Source organism: Eptatretus burgeri, chromosome 11 (genome assembly GCF_056783735.1).
Source record: "Eptatretus burgeri isolate ZD-2024b chromosome 11, Ebu_testis_v1, whole genome shotgun sequence".
NCBI classification, from domain to species: Eukaryota; Metazoa; Chordata; class Myxini; order Myxiniformes; family Myxinidae; genus Eptatretus; species Eptatretus burgeri.
In genome coordinates, this window is record NC_140971.1 from 99,223,793 (window position 1) to 99,244,977 (window position 21,185).

Here is a 21,185-nt window from a genome sequence, read left to right on the forward strand (position 1 = left end):
ACCCCCACGACTATATACATATACATACATACACACACACACACACACACACACACACACACACACACACACACACACACACACACACACACACACACACACACACACACACACAACATGGGCATTAGCATGGAGTTCGTCCCCCTGTTTGCTGTTATAACAGCTTCCACTCTTCTGGGAAATATTTCCACAAGATGTTGGAACATTGCTGTGGGGTTTTATTTTCATTCAGCCACAAGAGCATTCGTGAGGTCGGGCACTGATGTTGGACGATTAGGTCTGGCTCGCTTTCGGCATTCCAATTCATTGTGCATGGGGGCATTGTCATGCTGAAACAGGAAAAGGCCTTCCCCAAACTGTTGCCACAAAGTTGGAAGCATAGAATCATCTAGAATGGCATTGTATGCTGTCGCGTTAAGATTTCCCTTCACTGGAACTAAGGGGCCTAGCCCGAGCAATGAAAAACAGCCCCAGACCATTATTCTTCCTCCACCAAGCTTTACAGTTGGCACTATGCATTCAAGCAGGTAGCATTCTCCTGGCATCTGCCAAACCAAGATTCGTCCACCGGACTGTCAGATGGTGAAGCGTGATTCATCACTCCAGAGAACGTGTTTCCACTGCTTCATAGTCTTATGGCAGTGAGCTTTACACCACTCCAGCCGACGGTTGGCACTGCACATGGTGATCTTAGGCTTGTTTGCATGCGGGTTGCTCGGCCATGGAAACCCATTTCATGAAGCTCTCGACGAATAGTGTTTGTGCTGATGTTGCTTCCAGAGGCAGTTTGGAACTTGGTAGTGAGTGTTGCAACCAACGACGATTTTTCTGCGCTACGCGCTTCAGCACTTGGCAGTCCCGCTCTGTGAGCTTGCCTGGCCTACCACTTCACGGCTGAGCTGTTGTTGCTCCAAGATATTTCCACTTCACAATAACAGCACTTACAGTTGACCGAAGCAGCTCCAACAGGGCAGAAATTTGATGAACTGACTTGTTGGAAAGGTGGCATCCTATGACGGTGCCACGTTGTGAAAGTCACTGAGCTCTTCAGTACGGCCAATCCTACTGTCAATGTTTGTCTATGGAGATTGAATGGCTGTGTTCTTGATTTTATACACCTGCGAGCAATGGTGTGGCTGAAATAGCCGAATTCACTCATTAGAAGTAGTGTCCACATACTTTTGGCAATGTGGTGTATATACTCGCGGGGTATGCTTACCCATTGTATAAGCATACGAACCGTGCTTCCCCATTGTCTCGGGTCACTCACTTGCATTTGATTTTTCTTTTTTTTTTCATATATTTATACCGTACTTTCATTTATGGATGCTTTCTGTCAGTCCGTGATTTTTTCCCAGTGTGTTGGCTTTGATGTCCATTGGCACACAGAATTTCAGCTTTCTACGTCACACAGAAGGCACAGATTTTTAATATCAGTTAACTAGTCAGTCAGTGATTAGAAAGATATATATATATATATATATATATATATATATATATATATATATATATATATATATATATATATATATATATACATTCACACACACACACACACACACACACACACACACACACACACACACACACACACACACACACACACACACACACACACACACTTTATCATACACAAGCAAAAGGTATTGCTGTGATGTTCTCAGATACATGTTCTGTCACAGCAGAGGACGATTGCTTATCAGGAAGAAACAATAAAAGTAATTCTTGAACTCCTTACTCTGGGACTTGACTTAGTGTCAAGTTTGGATGCTCAGAGTTTGTGGCTGTTCTCATTGCCTGTGGCTTTGACTTTGCCACCCTTCCATCCTTGCGACGGATGCTTCGTCCAGACATAATAAGATCACCAAATCCAGGAGTGTGTGAGAAAGCATAACTGGAACGTCGTGTTGTACTCTTTCTGTGAAAGCTCACAGGTACCACTGCCAATGGTTTCATCTTATCAGGTTGGAAGCCATCTTGGATCTGAGGACAAAAATAAAAAAATGTTGCATATCATGCAGGTGAGAATTCTAAGATACCAAAGAATATTAAAGCATAAAGAAAAAAGTTTTGTTTCTATGCAAAATTATGAAAAGCAAATCATTGTCCAAGTTAAAGGTAATTCAAGAAAAAGTGTATGATGAGCAATGCTCATATCATTAGTAATCATTATTAGCAATGGCGATGAAGGAAAAGCGTGAAAGTGATCAAAACCTTAGTTGGAGAAATACATGAGGGATCTTTTGATATGAGATAGTAATAAAAGGTTTTGACGAGTCCAAGAGCAATAAAATAAGGTACGGAGGGTATTTCCATAGTACTGCAGAATGAAATCGGAACCCGCTAATGTTTGAAAAATAAATTGACAAGACGATTCACAACTGTTGTTACAAACCAAGAGTACTTGTGTAAATGAATTTTTTGTTATCAGAATTCCAAGAATGTAAAGTCACGTGAGGAAAAGGATTTCAAGTTGAAGGTAAATCTAATTGGAGGATAGAGTTCATAAGATCAGTTGGGTTTAGTTTGTCGATAAATTGCAGTGAAAATGGTTCATTATTCAGTTGTAGTTTTTGTCCATCATTGTGGTTGCAGATTGTGTTTCTGCAGAGTTGCTATTCTCATTGATGTGATATCATCTGTCGATGTGGATGCTGACAGGCATTCAGAAATCCAGCACAGCAGGGCTGGATGAAGAGCGACTCAATGTTCTCTATTTATCCTTGCCAATAGATTGCTCCTTTTAAAAAATCTACAAAACTTGGTTGACTGGAACCGAATACTAGAGTTGAACGTTAAAGTGACAAATTTGTTGAGTGCTAAGCTTTCCTTTCAAACCAATGCAGTTAATACAAGAGAGAGTTGATACTTACAAGGTCGCAAAGCCGTGGGTTCATTACACGCATTAGGAAACGATAGGCCAGAATGGGCAGCAGGGCAGCAATTACAGTCAAGATGATAATCAACCACAAGTAGGCCTGCTTCAGGGAGTTTCCTGGTGTTCCTGCCATTGGATCGGGATAAATAAATAAATAAATAAATAAATAAATAAATAAATAAATATATAAATAAATAAATAAATAAATAAATAAATAAATAAATAAGACAACAGAATATATCAGAAAAACAGATGTGGGTACTCGAGTGAATAGAGAATGGTAAAGTCTTGGAAATGGGGTGGGGTGGGGGTGGTGGGGGTTCACAAAATGCAGATCAGGTTTTTTTTAAAAGACGGAATAGAAATTCGAAAAAAAATGTTTCATGGAGATGTTTATATCAATTTTGGACTTCATCTGGAACTCAGAAAATCTGAGTTAAATTAGAGTTTTATTTAACTCCTCTTTCAAAGATTATTTTATCCACATAAATTGTAGGTACTTATGATAACTAAAACTTGGAACCATGACATCTAGTCAAACTTCATACCATGACTCATCATGGTGAATATCCACAACTCCGATAAAAGATCAATATCAGCACCAATTAAAATGTTTTCAATTTACAGAAATTTAATTCCCTATTTTTGTTTCTTGTGGGATTCATTTTTAAACATTCTTTAGATGTTTTCTCTCTCTCTCTTCCACTCTCTCTTCCTCTCTCTCTCTTCCTCTCTCTCTCTTCCTCTCTCTCTCTCTCTCTTCCTCTCTCTCTCTCTTCCTCTCTCTCTCTCTCTCTCTCTCTTCCTCTCTCTCTCTTCCTCTCTCTCTTCCTCTCTCTCTTCCTCTCTCTCTTCCTCTCTCTCTTCCTCTCTCTCTTCCTCTCTTCTCTTCCTCTCACTCTCTCTCTGTATAGACAAGTCACGATTTTAAAACCGACTAGAGATGCGTGCTTTATAACTGTGAGCAGTTATGGCCGGGTACAAAGTCTCCCCGCTTTGATACAACCCTGCTCTGATCCGACAAGTGACTCGTGATGTCTTCTTTATAAAACTGAATTCAGAATTGGATTAAAAAAAAAAAGAAATCAATCACAAAAAAAGAATCCAGATTCAAAATTCTTTTCTGAAATGGCTGCCAGACCATGTGACCCATGACGTTAAAATTTTTCAAATTATAAATAATTAACAAACCTATGACTACCATGTGCACTTTCAGAGAAGATGATTTTTCAAGTTTTTCACTAAAATCCAATATGGTGACCAGATCATGTGACCTATGACATCATAGTTTTCCAACGTTATTCCCCAAACATAGTAGATCATGAGCATGAAGATTTGCATCGATCTAATAAGCTGTTCTGGAGAAGAAGATCGTTAAAGGTTTTTATTTTCAATCCAATATGGCTGCCAAACCACGTGACCGATGACCATCAATTTAATTATCTTGACCAATTTATCCATCGATCACCCTCAATAATTTTCATACTGATCGGATATAGAGTTAGATGTATTGAAATATGGCATCATAATGAAGGTACCGATAACATCATCATCATCAACACTTATTCCCCATGGGGAGTACTTGAAGTGCCAAGTTTCAATTTATTTCTATGAACAGGAGTTGGAGAAAGAGGTCCAAAGTTTTTTTTTATTTTTTACAACATGGCTGCCATACCACGTGACATATGATGTCATAATATCATTAAAAAATTCTACATGAGTCGCTCTGACGGTGAAAATTCTGTGTCAATCGCTCAAGCATTGCAGGGCAGATGATTTTAAAAGGGAATAAACCAGTAAAATGGTGGCAGAAGTATAATGATAATATACAAAAACAGGGGCAATATCCCTGGGTGCTCAATTGGTAGTGGTTAGGCAAGATAGCCATGGTTCATTATTGGTACTGGTAGGCATGGATGACCCACAAAATATGTAACGGAGAGGAAAGTAAATACTAAAATATAACATACCTTTTTGGGGGGGGAGGGGGGAGGGGGGTAATGGCTGATTTTTTTATGCCATGAACAAACTTTGGTATATAATGGGTGATGAAGGTTGTGGTCAAGTTTCATCTGATGGGGTGTGTAGCATTTGGATTCTCATGTGTGTACGATGTGTGAACGTCTTTATAGTTATTGAGGAAATCTGGGAAGGGTTCGAAACAGCATAGCGCTTACTTTGTGTAAGTCTTCTTTGGTTGCTTTATGCAGCTTCTTCAGCTGGAGGAGTGTGGGAGGGGTCAATTGTTTCCACATATATATATATATATATATATATATATATATATATATATATATATATATATATATATATATATATATATGTATTTTATACGTATATATATATATATATAGATAGATAGATAGAGATATGTGTTCCACATTGTGCTATAGTAGACAGGTCCCAGCTTAACATCCATGAAAGTGATGGTTACACTTTGTGATGTGATGTCCTGCCGAGGAAGCATGCTGCATGTGACAATTTATGGAATCAAACTAAGATTAGACAGGTGAAAGGTAATCGTGTGCTACCACTGCGCCATTCTGTCAGGATCTAGACAGCGTGTAATGTATATCAGCGCATTGGGTGGGTTGTGATGATCTCTCAATGTACAGATCATTGATAGCAGATATGCCTTCAGATTTTGTATAATAGTGTATGGAGAAAATAGAATTGTCCAAATACCACACCTGTGAACATGAAAAACGATGTAAGAAGGTTATGTGAACCACTGCTGTTGCAGTCAAACATCAAGGCAAAGTATATTGCGATGCTGCTGAAGATTGAGAAGATGTTGAGCCAAGTCCAGAAAGCCATATCCAATCCCACCTGTAAATTAGTATTATTTAATAAAATAAAAAAAATACTCATAGTATTTCGCTCAATTTCAAAAATATCCATTATTAACGATAACCTCTTGCACAGACACATTGAGGTATAGGTTCACACGGGAAATCAGAATTCAAAATTTCATCGCCTTACTGACTGACTGACTGACTGACTGAAATATGCCATTTGGTGTCTGTCTGTCTCTCTGTCTTTCTCACCACAATACATTCGGTGGTTACTTATCCAATCACAACCAATCTTGACAGCGGGGCTCAGGGTCACACAATGGAGATTGTAGCTATTTAACTTCTCACCCCTCATCAAGGTGGATATCTGCCTTGAACGAACTCCATGTTGAGGTGTATATCCATATTAAGATAGCTTATCGTGGCATTTTTCCAAGGCTACTTCTAATACCAAAACTAATAACAACACTAATGATTACAATCGCATAAAATGAATGTTATGACAAAACAATATCCTTCCTCCCCAAGGGGTTTCTGTGAAGTTGATATTGCCCGCCAACACCCAAATTATGTACGTTATTTGGCAATTTATAATGGTGAGGCACAGTTTCCAAATCTCCATTGCAGAGATAAATTGCATGAGACACACTTCAGACATTGACACTCTCTCGCAGTTTATAACAACGAATGCACTCAACTTTGATTATGTACCTGCCTATGTACGACTTATGTTCTCTTTTAATGAATTCCTATATGTATATCAAAGATTTATAAATTATATGCAACATACTATTATATCCAATTAGCAGTATATGTATATGTATATACATACATATACACTGAAAAAAAAAATATATATATATATATATATATATGTATGTATGTAAGTATTAACCCTAATAAAGCACGTGGTTTGTATCAGTGACTGGGTAAGAAGTTTGGAATGTTTTCTGCCTGGGAACGTGGTGGACTGGGGGTTCACTCAGTCATTATCAATGTTGGACATTGGGCCAGATGGTTTTGCTTCTTCCCGATTGGTTGAACTATGATTGACTGTCTGTCCTCTCCCCCTCCTTTACTGTTCCAATGCATTCCTTCTTACCCCTTCCCCCCCCCCACCTTTTCCTTCCCTAACCTGTATAAAAAGCCCTGGCTTGGGATAGCAAGTCGGATCTTCGCCCTGTTTATGTGTGATATCCCTTTCCATGTGCACATGTAATAAAGACTTGAACTCTGCATCACACCTGAAGTGGAGACTGGGTTTCTTCATAACCGTCATCAGGCGAATGATTGAGTAGTATTCTCTGAATGACTAAATTCAGACAAATGTGGCGGTTTGATGGTAAATGAGTAGAAACAGGTAGAAAACTGTTTCAGGTGAATTACAGTGATGGATTTAATGGACGCATCACACACACTGCCCAAGGCAGTAGCGACGTTAAATCAGATACAATGACCTGATCTAACATGTTATAATATCATGTATGGTCTGATCCCTCCAATGACCTGATCTAACATGTTATAATGTCATGCATGGTGTGATCCTTCCAATGACCTGATCTAACATGTTATAATGTCATGTACGATCTGATCCTTCCAATGACCTTATCTAACATGTTATAATGTCATGCATGGTGTGATCCTTCCAATGACTGATCTAACTTGTTATAATGTCATGCATGGTGTGATCCTTCCAATGACCTGATCTAACATGTTATAATATCATGTATGGTCTGATCCTTCCAATGACCTGATCTAACATGTTATAATGTCATGCATGGTGTGATCCTTCCAATGACTGATCTAACTTGTTATAATGTCATGCATGGTGTGATCCTTCCAATGACCTGATCTAACATGTTATAATATCATGTATGGTCTGATCCTTCCAATGACCTGATCTAACATGTTATAATGTCATGTACGATCTGATCCTTCCAATGACCTGATCTAACATGTTATAATGTCATGCATGGTGTGATCCTTCCAATGACCTGATCTAACATGTTATAATGTCATGTACGATCTGACCCTTCCAATGACCTGATCTAACATGTTATAATGTCATGTACGATCTGATCCTTCCAATGACCTTATCTAACATGTTATAATGTCATGCATGGTGTGATCCTTCCAATGACTGATCTAACTTGTTATAATGTCATGCATGGTGTGATCCTTCCAATGACCTGATCTAACATGTTATAATGTCATGTACGATCTAATTCCTTCCAATGACCTGATCTAACTTGTTATAATGTCATGCATGGTGTGATCCTTCCAATGACCTGATCTAACATGTTATAATGTCATGTACGATCTGACCCTTCCAATGACCTGATCTAACATGTTATAATGTCATGTACGATCTGATCCTTCCAATGACCTTATCTAACATGTTATAATGTCATGCATGGTGTGATCCTTCCAATGACTGATCTAACTTGTTATAATGTCATGCATGGTGTGATCCTTCCAATGACCTGATCTAACATGTTATAATGTCATGTACGATCTAATTCCTTCCAATGACCTGATCTAACATGTTATAATGTCATGTACGATCTGATCCTTCCAATGACCTGATCTAACATGTTATAATGTCATGTACGATCTGATCCTTCCAATGACTGATCTAACTTGTTATAATGTCATGCATGGTGTGATCCTTCCAATGACTGATCTAACATGTTATAATGTCATGCATGGTGTGATCCTTCCAATGACCTGATCTAACATGTTATAATGTCATGTATGGTGTGATCCTTCCAATGACCTGATCTAACATGTTATAATGTCATGTATGGTGTGATCCTTCCAATGACCTTATCTAACATGTTGTAATGTCACGTACGATCTGATCCTTCCAATGACCTTATCTAACATGTTATAATGTCATGCATGGTGTGATCCTTCCAATGACTGATCTAACTTGTTATAATGTCATGCATGGTGTGATCCTTCCAATGACTGATCTAACATGTTATAATGTCATGCATGGTGTGATCCTTCCAATGACCTGATCTAACATGTTATAATGTCATGTATGGTGTGATCCTTCCAATGACCTGATCTAACATGTTATAATGTCATGTATGGTGTGATCCTTCCAATGACCTGATCTAACATGTTGTAATGTCACGTACGATCTGATCCTTCCAATGACTGATCTAACATGTTATAATGTCATGTACGATCTGATCCTTCCAATGACTGATCTAACTTGTTATAATGTCATGCATGGTGTGATCCTTCCAATGACTGATCTCACATGTTATAATGTCATGCATGGTGTGATCCTTCCAATGACTGATCTAACTTGTTATAATGTCATGCATGGTGTGATCCTTCCAATGACTGATCTAACATGTTATAATGTCATGCATGGTGTGATCCTTCCAATGACCTGATCTAACATGTTATAATGTCATGTATGGTGTGATCCTTCCAATGACCTGATCTAACATGTTATAATGTCATGTATGGTGCGATCCTTCCAATGACCTGATCTAACATGTTATAATGTCACGTACGATCTGATCCTTCCAATGACTGATCTAACTTGTTATAATGTCATGCATGGTGTGATCCTTCCAATGACTGATCTCACATGTTATAATGTCATGCATGGTGTGATCCTTCCAATGACTGATCTAACTTGTTATAATGTCATGCATGGTGTGATCCTTCCAATGACCTGATCTAACATGTTATAATGTCATGTACGATCTAATTCCTTCCAATGACCTTATCTAACATGTTATAATGTCATGTACGATCTAATTCCTTCCAATGACCTGATCTAACATGTTATAATGTCATGCATGGTGTGATCCTTCCAATGACTGATCTAACATGTTATAATGTCATGTACGATCTAATTCCTTCCAATGACCTGATCTAACATGTTATAATATGCACAGTCTGATCCTGATGAAGCTCATGTCGTTGATGAAGTTGTGACCACATACAATCCAAAGCAGTGATTTGAAATCGCACCGTTGTTTGAACAGCCCCAATCAACAGCTCAGTTTCGTTTTCGGTAGAAATTTCAGGGAAGTGACCAATGATCAAATGATCAAGTATTTTTTTTATGTTTTCTCAGAGTGGAACACTCCAATTCAATTTAATACCCACTTGTAGGTGTGTCATCAATGATGCACAAAGTGTTAATTGTAATAAACATGCTTCACTTTTGTCAAACTTATTACCCAATCATCACCGAGTTATACTTTACATGAATCATTCCTCAAAACTCATTAGTTCCTCTTTCTCTGATCTGACATATTATAATGCTCATACCACCTGGTTTAGGGATAGTTCCCCCCCCCCCCAAGACTGTCCGCATCCTAAATCTATATGTATAAACGCCATTGTGTGTGTCTCTGTCTGTCAGTCTGTCTGTGTCTCTCTCTCTCTTTTTCTCTCTCATGCATGGACACATAAGTTACAAACTCCAAATCGGGGTACAAATATAACTTTGTGTGGGGGATAACATAGGATGTGTGGGTGCGGCCTCATGCAAGGGGGTGTGGGTGGGGTGGGGGAGGGGGGGTGTAAATTCTCTATGTAAATGTGTACTGTATAGCACCACCTGGTGGTGGTGGTGGCAGAGTGTATTACAATTTCCTTTTTTACCTGGGTAACGCTGAGGTTAAAGCACTCTTCGCAAGGGTCAATTTGTTCCCCTTCATTTCACCCCCCCTCCCCCCTCCCCCCCAAAAAAAACAAAAAACAGAGGGGCTTGTCAAAGCCTGTCATCATATGCAGCACATTTCTAGCAGGAAGGGACATCATGATGAACGAAGGGCAAAAAGGGGCGGGGGAGTGGGACGTGAGGACAGGGACAGGGGGCGGGGTTGGAAGGGGGGCTGGGTGAGGTTGAGGGGTTAAAGCACTCTATTCTATGGATGAGTAAATTTGTCTTCTTTTCCTTCCCCTTCTCACCCAAATTTTTTGGCAAATACGACGATGAATTGGTCCATCAGCGAAGCGATGGGTAGGCTTTGCTTGTTGCCAGTAAATTGAATTCTGCTGATGCTCTGTGTTCAATGTAAATTGTGTTCCATGGCAATTGTAAAATGTTGTAAATTCGTCAATACTGTTGTAAATTTTCTCTACTATTGTTTGTTATACAGTAAATATTGTTGTATCAATGTACTTGTAGAGCGAGAAGGCTGTTTGTGAATAAGAATTTCATTGTTTCTTAACCTTTCTTTTTAAATACATGACAATAAAGTGACATGACTTGACTTGACTCTCTCCATCATTCATTCCTTTACTCACCTGAAAATTCACAATGAATGTAAGAGCGGTAGAAGTAACGACGCAGAAAGATTGATAATCGCTTGGAGACATCCCGTCATCACGTGTGGTCATTGTGAACGCACCGTATGGAATGAAGAAGATGAGAAAGGAAGTGAGAAAGCCAAACATGAGTCTACCAAAGAAAATAGGGTAGTTGAAGTAAAGGTTCTTCGGGCCTGGTTCATACAAAGCCGGGTACTGGATGCTCTTGACGTCACTTACATCCTGTAAAAAAAAATTAACAAATGCAAACCTTCATCACAATGATAGGTTATTGGTGATGTCCTTTCATCTGAGTAATCTCATTCTTGGTTAAAATTTCTTGTCATGCGATGCCAACATGGAACAGTCTTTCAAAGAGGAAATTAAGCCAGGTAGACATGCTTCGATTATTCTGTTTCTTCATTTTTCTATTGATGCAGTTCTTTTATTCAAGGCTTGGCCTCCATGAGGACTCTATAGTCCATGACTGGAGCCTTCAGCATAAAAAAATAAATAAAAGGTATTTTCACCTGTCAAGTAAATATTGATGATGGTGCAATTTTTTTTGGAAGTAGACTGCAAAGATCCATCCCAACGATGCATCGAGTTCAACATGAACTGTACATTGAGATGAGGGATGTGACGTCAAACGAGTCATGTTAAAATCTATAATAATAAATGTCAGTATGTGCCAGTCAGTCTGTCAGTGTGTCTTCTATGACTGAAAAACCATGAAACCTCGCAGCCTGAAACTTTGCATGGAGTCGAAGGGAAAAGAAGCGTGCACGGCTTGTACCAGCAGGAGCGAAGCGACGAGGCTAACATTTCGGGAACACATCTGGAAGAGGAAAAAAGCGAGTGCGAGTGGGACCATCCTGGCAGAGATACCACATGGTGCGAATGGCTGAGGGAGCTCCTGGGAGGCCTCAAGTGGCACAACTGAAGCCGTTTGCGTGACGCATGATGGGATGGTGTGTGGGAGAGTTTTTTTTTTTGAAAAAAAAAAACAACTCCAAACAAATGGTCACAGGCCCCCAACAGAAAAAAAGCTCTGTAGAGTCTGTTCAGACACACCAAGCAGCTGCTAATCTAAACGGCTACATTAGAAAAACCCGGGTCTAAGGGGGTGTAAATACACCTTCCCCCAAAAAGATGTGACCTGCAAATATAAACGGCTACACCTTACCCCAATAAGCGGCAGAGACCTGAATCAAGGTGCAAAGAATAGGACGATGCTGTCTGTCTCAAAGGAAAGACCTCAGCAGGACAATAAACAAAAACACAATGAAAGTTGGAATGCTGATGGGAAGGATGACATCCTCCCATGCAGAACGTGCTCTGCATTTGAAGTGTGAGGGATGGGCGGTAGAGGAGACCGACTCATGACTACTGCACATACAGATGAGGAGAGGCCAAATGATATTGGGCAGAAGGATGAAGGGGTAAAGAGGGGCAGAGGAGAGGAGGAGGAGGATGGTGATGATGAGGAACAACATGATGTGGAAGAGGGAGCTTGCTAAAACATTACCCCCCGGTTGGGGGTGATGGTCATCTCCGAAGCTCTGTAGATGTGGATCTCTGATCGGCTTAGAATGGCTTCGATGTCGTCTTGTCTTTTGGTTCAACGTACTGACGAAAGCCGGGAGTAAAAAGGATAGAAAACCTCAGAAATCAAACTACATTTCTGAGTTATCCGGAGATAGATTTTGAAAATGGTTGATTTGGAACATTTATGATCAATGTGTCTTCAAAAGGATAGAAACCTGACCTCAGAAATCAAACCGCATTTCTGAGTCATAAATGGCGGATGATATTTTGACAATGGATGATTTCACAAGTTTACAGCATCGGTGAACTTGACATTGACCTTCAATCAGGTCTAAAGTCATACTGTCGTGCATCACTCATCGAACCCTACCTACATACCAAGTTTCATCAAGATCGGGCGAAATTTTTTTGACCGTATCACATCGACGATTTTTCCAACTTTGAAGACACGTGACTCGATAACCAGGACGAATTTCAAAAAAACAGGCCTAATCAAATTTAGATATTGTTCCATATTATCAGAATGCGAAGGAATTTCGAACATCGGATCATAAACGGCGGAGGAGATAGATTTTGAAAATGGACGATTTCGCAACTTTGGAGTGACCTTGACATTGACCTTGACCTTCCATCGGGTCAAACGTCATACCGTCGTGCGTCCCTCATTGACATCTACTCACATACCAAATATCAAGAAAATCGGAAGAAATAAATGGGGACGTACTTACGGACGTACATCGAGACTGGTTTTATTAGGTTATCTCTAACGAGATGACCTAAAAAAGAGAGGAGGTGAGAATGACACCAACTGAAGAAAGACCACAACTAATGTGACTTAGTAAAAATAAACGCACAAAAACATCAATCAAAACAAAAAAACATAACAAACATTTTTTTAAAATACCAAAATCAGCCCCCCCTGAAAGAAATAAACAGTGAATCCTGCAGCAGCATAACTCATTCAGGAAAGAAATAACAACGAAACACCACAAGAACAGAAAAAGGTCCATAAAACATAGGGGCAATACCCCAGGGTGCTCACCTGGTAGTGGCTGGATAAGATAACCAGGGAACTACTGGTGGGTATGGATGAGCCACAAACTATGTAACGGAGAAGAAAATAAATACCTTTGGAATTTTTTTTAATGCCGTGAACAATCTTTGGTACATCACGGGTGATAAAAGTTGTAGTCAAGTTTCATCAAAAGTGTGTGGGTGCTTTCGGAGAAGAAAGCAAATATATATTTGGGGGCAACTCCCCATAAGACCCTCTAAGAACACGATTTTTATTTTTTTTAATCGTGCCCATTTGAAAACAATTTAATGACACATCAACTTGTCCATTTCATTTCAAAGCTCAGGTCAATCGGATGAAAATTGATTATTTTTGAGATGAAAATTTATTTTAGAAAGTTGAGCTCGAGTTGACCTTTGACCTCAAAAATAGTTGGTTTTCCAATTCAGTGATGGACTATGCAATTGCTGTATAATTGACAGGGCAATCGGATGAAAAATGATGATTTTAGAAATTAGACCTCGAGATGACCATTGACCTCAAAATCAATAGGCTTCTCAGTTGTGACTACCTCTCAGGTCAGGTATGGGAGCATGTGCCAGAACAGCGCGTCGCTGCGTCCACTTTCCGCCGGTACTCCAGGGGCCTCCGTCTGGCCTTCCCCAGGCAGATGCCAGGCCCATCCCCATCTCCTTGAGATGATGGTCAACCTGCTGCAACCATGAGGCACGTGGTCGGCCCACTGGCCTCCTCCACTCATGAGACTCCCTCGCTGAGAGAATCTGGTGAGCAGGATCAGCGTCAGGAAAACGAGCCACATGTCCATACAGCCGCAACTGATGCTCACGGACTATGCAGGTAACAAATCTCATCCGAGTCTCTCTCAGCAACCGCTCGTTGGACACAAAATCCGACCAGCGATAGCCAAGGATTCTCCGAAGACACCTGGTACCAAAGGAATTAAGTCTCCATCTCAGATCCTTGGTCAGAGTCCAAGTCTCGCACCCATAGAGCAAGACTGGAAGTACCAAGGACCTGAAGACTCGGACTTTCGTCCTCCCGCACAGGTACCGGCAGCGCCACACCCCATGATCCAGTGAATCCATGACTCCCCAGGCCCGACCCAGACATCTATTGACCTCTGACTCGCAGCCAGCAGAGACATGAATATCACTGCCAAGGTAAGTGAATCTCTCCACGACCTCAACATCCTCACCACAAATAGACACAGACAGGACAGCAGCATCCAAGATGTCACCGAAAGCCTGGATCTTAGTTTTGACCCAAGAAACCCGTAATCCCAACGGCTCCGACTCCTCATTCAGCACCTCGAGGGCCCCAAAGAGGATGTCTAAAGTCTCCGCAAAGTTGACTGCATCATCTGCAAAATCAAGGTCCGAGATCTTGACATTCCCAAACGATGCACCGCAACTTGATTTCTCCGACATCCTCCCTAAAATCCAGTCCATACAAGTGCTGAAAAGTGTGGGGGCAAGTACACATCCCTGACGAACTCCAGTAACAACTGGAAATAAGTCAGAGATGGTACCACCACACTTCACAGCACTCTCAGTACCAGAGTAGAGTTCAGACATCAGATCGATCAGTTTTGGTGGCACCCCACGAAGACCAAGAATCCTCCAGAGGACATCCCGATTCACTGAATCGAACGCTTTACAGAGATCAACATAGGCTGCAAGCAGCCCCTGCCGAAACTCTCGTCTGCGTTCGGTGAGGACACGAAGTGCAAGGATACGGTCAATCGTTGACCTATTTGGTGTAAAGCCTGACTGCTCTGGACGCTGGTGCTCAAGCAGATGATGGCGAACCCTATCAAGAATTATCCGAGCAAAGACCTTGCCCGGCACTGAGAGCAGCGTCACCCCTCGGTAGTTGTTGCAGTCTTGGCGATCACCCTTCCCTTTCCAGAGAGGGACAACAAGGCCCCTCTTCCAGTCAGTTGGGATGATGCCTGTGTTCCAGGCAGAGCACAAAACTGCATGCAACGACACGAGTGCAGCATTTCCACCAGCCTTGAGAAGTTCAGCATGGATGCCACAGATCCCTGGAGCTTTGCCCCGTTTCAACTGGTTCACCGCAGCCCGTGTTTCCACAAGCGAAGGTGGACCACAGTTGATTCGAGGGTCAGCAACAGGGATTGTAACAGCCTTGACGTCCAACTCGACAGCTGGGGGATCAGCCTGGTACAACCGCTCAAAGTAACTGGCCCAGCGGGCCTTCACTTCAGACTCCTCTGTCAAGAGCCTACCACTCTCTGCTCGAACTGCAGTGCTCCGAGGGATGGGCTTGGATGAACGTAATGCGCGAATTCCCCTGTAAGCGGGACGAGAATCACCTGTCCACAGGTGATGCTCTACCCCCTCACAGATTCCTCGCACATAGGCCTCCTTATCTGCCCTCAGTGCACGTACAGTTTTACGCCTCAGCTCCCTGAACAGCTCAGCTCTGCCATTCAGCCTGGCCCTGCGACTCTGGTCAATGGTATCCAGTGTCCCTTGAGAGACAAAATTCTTCTTTGCCCTGCGGTGAGCTCCAAGACATCCACCGGTAACATTAAGGACGGTGGTCTTGAAAGCGCTCCACAACTCTTCAGGACCCCCCAAAGCACCCAGACCCCCCCAAGTGTCCACTCAGCCTGTTCGCAAACTCCTCAGCTACTCTCTCATCCCTGAGCTTGGCAACATCCAGCCTAGGCTGGGATGGTACCATTCTCCAGGATTTAAGGTGCAGCTTTAATGTTGCTACAACAAGCCTGTGGTCAGTATTGAGGAACTGAGCACTCCGGTAGACCTTGCAGTTCTGGATCATCCTCCAACGACCGTCAATGAGGACATGGTCAATCTCCTTTGCCACACTGCCAGCGTTGGAATACCAAGTCCAGCGATGAGCTTGTGAGCGCTGAAACCATGAACCAGCCACCCTAAGTCCATGACTTCTTGCAAAGTCAAGGAACTTAGTGCTATTCTGGTTCACAGTTCCTGACCCATGGGGACCAACACACACCTCATAACCATCCCTATCAGTTCCAGTCGATGCATTGAAATCCCCCAAGACTAGAAGTGTATCTTGTCTGGGGCACTGATCAACCACAGACTCGAGCGTGGCGTAGAATGCATCCTTCACGGTGAGATCACTCGCCTCAGTCGGAGCATAAACAGAGACCAGGGAAATGACACCTAAGGAGTGGCGAATCCTTAATCTCATAATACGCTCGTTGACCGGTGTTACCTCAATTATCATTGGGGTCAGCTTATTGGACACAGCTACAGCAACTCCTTGGGTATGGTAACCATCCGAGCGACCAGACCAATAGTAGGTGAAATCACCCACCATTATCTCACCGCAATCCAGTCTCCGAACCTCAGAGAGAGCTGCAATCCCGATGTCCAAACGCTTGAGCTCAGATGATAACAGAGACAGGTGATCATCCTCTCTTAGGGATAGGACATTCCAGGCACCCACCCGAAGGGACCGCCTCAGGTTAACCCAAGGAGACCGCCGTCTGGTGGACGACACCTCAGCACCACTCCGACACACTCTCCCGCAATCTGACCCAGGGATGTTACCCCGTGGTTTCCCTCCTATCAAAGATTGGGGGTCCCGAAGGCTTTGCCCCAATCCCGTCATCCGGTGAGCTGCCCTGCGAAGGGAAGCTACACAGGAGGTACTCCCACGGAGTGGGTTTTCAGATTTTTTTTGCGTTTTTGCGTTTTGCGGAATGAAGCGTTTTACGGTGGCCGGAGTGCAAATCCTGCCACCAACCTCCTAATAAGAAGTAACCCAACTGCAGGAGGACGTCCGCAGACACAGTTGGGCACTAGATATGGATGGCCTTTGGCTCACAAGAAGCTCCTCCGCCCTTTGACAGGTTTTGTTTTTAATCCTGCTGGGTGTCCATATCCAAACACCCTCCTCACCAGAAAACCTGGTGGGGGAGACGGTTTAGTCGCCGACAACCCGACCATGGAACAGGTTAGTACAGGTTTACATGGTACCTGTAGCAGGTCACAGATCGAACCTCGGACTCTCTGGAAAATCCTCTATTTCTCTTTGCCGATGACTCAACCCTCTGCCGTACCATCTGTCATCCCTCAGACCGGCAAGCAGCAGCTTCTTCGCTCACTGCAGATCTGGATAAAATCACAAACTGGTCCAACACGTGGAACATGTCTTTCAATCCAGACAAATCTCACACTCTCACTATGTCTCTTCGAAAGGACCGTTTACAAACCCCCCCCATCCACTTTCTCAACAATCCTCTGGAAGAAGTCTTTTCTTTCAAGCTTCTGGGTCTCACTATCTGCCATGACCTTTCCTGGGAAAGTCACATTTCCAACCTTGCCTCAAAAGCCAGTCGCCGACTGGGAATCCTCCGTCGTGCAAAGTCCTTCCTCGGCCCTCTTGAGCTCCTGACCACTTACAAAGCTTTTGTCCGTAGCCTGATGGAGTACTGCTCTCCCCTCTGGGCTGGTGCTCCTGCCTCCCACCTTTCTCGACTTCACGCTGTCGAAACCAGGGCTTTTAAGATCATTGGCATCTCCCGCAATGAAGCTGAGTCTTTGGGCCTCTCACTCAATCACCGCAGGTTGGTCGGTGGTCTTTCTGTCTTCTACCGACTCCTCTCCAGCCTTGCCCCCCTGCTCTCTCTGCGATTTGTCCCAACCACATTTCCACAGGGCGCTCAAGGTCCGCCAACAACCCCCTTCTGGTAAAACTACCAAAATCACGAATCACTGCTCATCTTCACTCTTTCATTCCTCTTTTTCCCGCCTTTGGAATAAACTTCCTCACTCTATTCTTTCCCATTCTTCCCTTCAGGCTTTCAAAACAGCTGTTCACCACCACCTCTTATCTTCCCCCATCCAAATCCTCGATCTTTTCTACCCCCGATAATCCACCCAAGCCCACTTCCTTCAATTCTCCTGCTTTCCTTCCTGAAAGTCCCTTTAATGTCCATCTTCCCCTCGCCATGTTCCCCGTCCCATCCCCATCCCTCTCCCTTCCACAGTTCACCTGTGTCTGTTCCCCAATGTTTTGTCCCTTCCACTCCCGCCCCTCTTGTCTCATGCCTCCTTGCTGTGAGTTGTGTGTTAGCTCTCATACGAGCCTCGACCAAGGTATAAAAAAAAAAAATAAAAAAATAAAAAAAAAAACCTGACCTGACCTGACTACCTCTACAACTTCGTAAAGTTTCAAGAAGATCGGTTTAGAATTGTGACCTGAAGGCGATCAACAGACAGACAGACAATAACAAAGTCGACTGACCAATATACTTGCAAATGTTCGATTTTGTAAGTACCAAGAAAAATGTCAGGCATAGTACGATGCATGCAAAATCCATAAAACAAATTTGACCTTAAAAATAATTGGTGGTTGAATTCAAATTCAAATGTGCAACTCCTCTTTAAATTTCAAGTCAATCGGATGAAAATTGAGGATTTTAGAAATTACATCCATGTTGACCTCAAAATTAATTGCAAGCCGACCAAGCCAGTCGCCGACTGGGAATCCTCCGTCGTGCAAAGTCCTTCCTCGGCCCACCTGAATTCCTGACCACTTACAAAGCTTCCGTCCGCTGCTTGATGGAGTACTGCTCTCCCCTCTGGGCTGGTGCTCCTGCCTCCCACCTTTCTCGGCTTCACGCTGTGGAAACTAAGGCATTTCGGATCATTGGCATCTCCCGCAATGAGGCTGAGTCTTTGGGCCTCTCATTCTCTCACCGCAGGCAGGTCGGTGGTCTTTCTGTCTTCTACCATCTCCTCCCAAGCTTCGCCTCCCCCCCTGCTCTCTCTGCGATTTGTCACCACCACATTTCCGCAGGGCACTCAAGGTCTGCCAATAACCCCCTTCTGGTAAAACTACTAAAATCACGAATCACTGCTCACCTTCACTCTTTCATTCCTCTTTTTCCCGCCTTTGGAATAAACTCCCTTGCTCTATTCAGTCCAACTCTTCCCTCCAGGCCTTCGAAACAGCTGTTCACCACCACCTCTAATCATCCCCCATCCAAATCCTCGATCTTTTCTACCCCCGATAATCCACCCAAACCCACCTCCTTCAAATTCCCTGCTTTCCTTCCTGAAAGTCCCCGTAATGTCCATCTTGTTAATGTCCCCATGTTCCCCGCCCCATCCCTCTCCCTTCCACAGATCTCCTCATGTCTCTGTTCCCTACTGTTTTGTCCTTCCCACTCCCTCCCCTCTTGTCTCTTGCCCCCCCCCTTGCTGTGTGTTGTGTGCGAGCTCTCACACGAGCCTCGTCAAGGTATACAAAAACCAGAGAGTTGGTTGTCAAAGCCACCCAATGCTCACCTGCTTATACATTTATCGTTTTTAAAAGACTCGTCTAATAATATTTTTTATAAAGCATTGCAGTGAAGTCTGATCCAAATAATTTTAAAGCAATACATGTATTGTAGGCCTATATTGTAATCAGTAAAAATAGTGTGGTTGATAAACACATTAGAAAGGAAATAACTTGCACCAAAACCTTTAACATTTTCACACTCACGCTCACACCGGGGTTATCGCTATAGCTCTCTGTTCTTCGAACAGGCGAGCTATAAAATTAAAAAAAATTGGTGGTTAAATTCAGTGACTTGATTTGCAAATCCTCTTCAAATTTCAATCCAATGAGGTGAAAATTGAGGATTTTAGAAATCTCCTCTAAGTTGTTGACCTTTGGCCAATGTTGACGTTTTGGTCAATGATGGTCTCAAAAATAGTTGGCGCTTGAATTCAGTGGCCTGATATGAAAAACCTCTTCTAATTTCAAGTCAATCGGATGAAAGTTGACAATTTTAGAAATTTGGCCGATGTTGACCTTGCAAAACGTTGTCGCTTGACCGTCACAGGGATGGTGCCTACAATCTGCGAAAGTTTCATAACGATCGGCTGAGCGGTTTTGGCTGTAGGCGAGTGGACAGGAACAGATCAACATACTTGACAAACATGTTTTTGTTTTTGCCAAGTAACAGACGAACAGACTAGCGCACGTGAACAACCAACATTCTTGGAAAAAAATCTTCGATTTTCGCAAGTTACAGACAGACAGACAGACTAACAGACTAGAACAACCAATATACTTGCGAATTTTTGATTTCACATCGGGAATAGGGAATAAAGAGGAAACGATTGATTAAAAGTGACAACAAATAATGCAATTATTGAAATGGAACTGAAGAAAGACGAAGGTTGAATAAAACGATGCAAAGGAACAAACGAGCTGCTCTGCATTTCTTTCCCTGCCCTGTTCAGCAACTTATGCAAATACCTGATACACACCTGATCAAAGATCCCCATCACGAGTACAGGCAAGGAAGTGTAAAAGACATTGTAGAAAGTGATGTACCACTCATCATAGATCGCCTGTAAGAAGAAAATCGCACAGAACACAATCTTTACAAAAATAATCTTAAACAACAGTGTTGCTAATGTTACTCCTGATGAGTTTTTGGGGGTATAAAGCTATTTGTGCTTTAACACTAAGATGGAGTAGGTAACAAAAAGATAAAAAGAAGCAAAAGAGATTCCTTCGGTATTCCATCTCGAGGATATGAATCAGGATGCAAGTATGTGCCCGTATAACGTAGTGCCTGTCTGTATTTCATGCCCCATTGACAGCACGGCTGAGCAATGTT

At 42.6% G+C, this 21,185-nt stretch overlaps 1 protein-coding gene across 1 annotated transcript in view; it reads right to left on the minus strand.

Annotated features, from left to right (window-relative positions):
• Positions 1-1,593: 1,593 nt before the first annotated feature.
• LOC147017747 (phospholipid-transporting ATPase IC-like) overlaps positions 1,594-21,185 on the minus strand; it is a 62,617-nt gene continuing 43,025 nt past the window's right edge. Inside the window, exons 21-25 of the mRNA XM_085847628.1 lie at positions 20,830-20,913; positions 10,960-11,205; positions 5,569-5,707; positions 2,874-3,004; positions 1,594-1,983 (exon numbers count right to left, since the gene is read on the minus strand). Coding sequence (XP_085703754.1) covers positions 1,735-1,983; positions 2,874-3,004; positions 5,569-5,707; positions 10,960-11,205; positions 20,830-20,913 — 849 coding nt within the window. The 3' untranslated portion in view covers positions 1,594-1,734. The remainder of the gene's footprint in view (positions 1,984-2,873; positions 3,005-5,568; positions 5,708-10,959; positions 11,206-20,829; positions 20,914-21,185) is intronic.